A 1,509-nucleotide genomic window follows, 5' to 3' on the forward strand; every position below is an offset into this window, starting at 1 on the left:
GAAATTTGACTCTGTTTAATGGTTTTAATTCTCCAAAAAAACATGAAGTGTCCATACAGGAATGTAGATCACCAACATCAAATTGTGAATATTCTGAATATTAATAATATTTTAAATATTGTAAATAAAATGTTATGCTTGTTGGCACTCCATAGTATTGACCACTAGGTTGCAGTGTTGTTTACTTGATGGTTTTCAAGTAATCATGTATATTGTCCTATGTTTGGGCTGCACTTACAAGAGTGATTGTGTGTGTGCTTAGGTTTGATTGTGCCGATAGGCAGTTTCATTCAGTAGCAGCAGCATGGCAGGCACGAATGGAGAGTCCAGTTGATGTGAAGGAGCTCATCCCAGAGTTCTTCTACTTCCCAGATTTCCTGCAGAACATGAACAGTCAGTGTGCCTCTCTGAAGCTTCTCAGTGATGAAAACTACACTGGCACTGAATTATGTTGGATTGATGGATTTTGAATTGTAATATGTCATGTGTGCAGGTTTTGATCTGGGCTGCTTGCAAATCAGTCAGGAGAAGGTCAATGATGTGTTGATTCCCCCCTGGGCGTCTTCGCCTGAAGACTTCATCAGGAAACACCGCAAAGCTTTGGTGGGGAAACAGACACAATGCACAATGCACTGATTTCAAAACATACATACTAAACAAAGCAATCAATTATTTTTGTAACCTTTATTTTATAAATATGTTTTATGAAATACAAAATACTATTAAAATACCACCGTCTTACAAGTCCAGTGAGTGAGTCAGATGTTTCAGTTAACTGCTCTAACAAATTCAAGTAATTTGTTAGACTGATTCAAACTTTTAGAATGATTTGTGGTAGTAATAATTCACCTAAAAATTTTAATTAGTTGAAAATGTACTCATCCTCTGGCCATACAAGATATAGATGAGTTTGTTTCTGCATCTGAAAAGATTTGTGAGAAATCTTGCATTTTGCATCACTTGCTCACCAGTAAATCTTCTGCAAGTGAATGGGTGCCGTCAGAATGAGAGTCCAAACATCTGATAAAAACATCACAATAATTCACAAGTAATCGTCTTGACTCCAGTCCATTAATTAACTTAACTTAATCTTGTAAAGTGAAAAGCTGCAGTAAACTAATCCATCATTAAGCTGTTTTAACTTTAAATCTGGCCAAAATACCAGTCTATAATCCATAATAACGCTTCCTGTTTTGGACTGTTTATGTTTGTAAACAGTGCTTGATCTGTGCATATTTCTCGCCTGATTCAGAAGAGATTACTTTTTTACTGGAGAAAGCAATACTATGGCTAGAGGATAGAGGACTTGTATTTTAGCCAAAAGCAATGGTTTAAAGTTAAAAACATCTTATTGATTAATTTATTTATTACAAACATGCAGCTTTTCACAAGATGTTAATTGATGGACTGAATTTGTGTGGATTACTTGTGGACTGTTGATGTTTTTTTCAGCTGTTTGGAGATCACATTTGGGTAAACTACTCCTTTAAAAAGAATCAGCTCAAAAAG

General features: G+C 35.3%; 1 protein-coding gene across 1 annotated transcript in view; it reads left to right on the forward strand.

The window, feature by feature from the left end:
- The window catches only part of LOC107578182 (neurobeachin-like protein 2), a gene marked incomplete at both ends in the record, with an annotated part of 2,596 nt that extends 1,993 nt beyond the window's left edge, over positions 1-603 (forward strand). Inside the window, 2 exons of the mRNA XM_016264164.1 lie at positions 263-393; positions 494-603. Coding sequence (XP_016119650.1) covers positions 263-393; positions 494-603 — 241 coding nt within the window. The remainder of the gene's footprint in view (positions 1-262; positions 394-493) is intronic.
- Between the last annotated feature and the right edge of the window lie 906 nt (positions 604-1,509).

The sequence above is a fragment of the Sinocyclocheilus grahami genome, unplaced genomic scaffold (genome assembly GCF_001515645.1).
Source record: "Sinocyclocheilus grahami isolate Dianchi unplaced genomic scaffold, SAMN03320097.WGS_v1.1 scaffold9235.1, whole genome shotgun sequence".
Classification (NCBI taxonomy): Eukaryota; Metazoa; Chordata; class Actinopteri; order Cypriniformes; family Cyprinidae; genus Sinocyclocheilus; species Sinocyclocheilus grahami.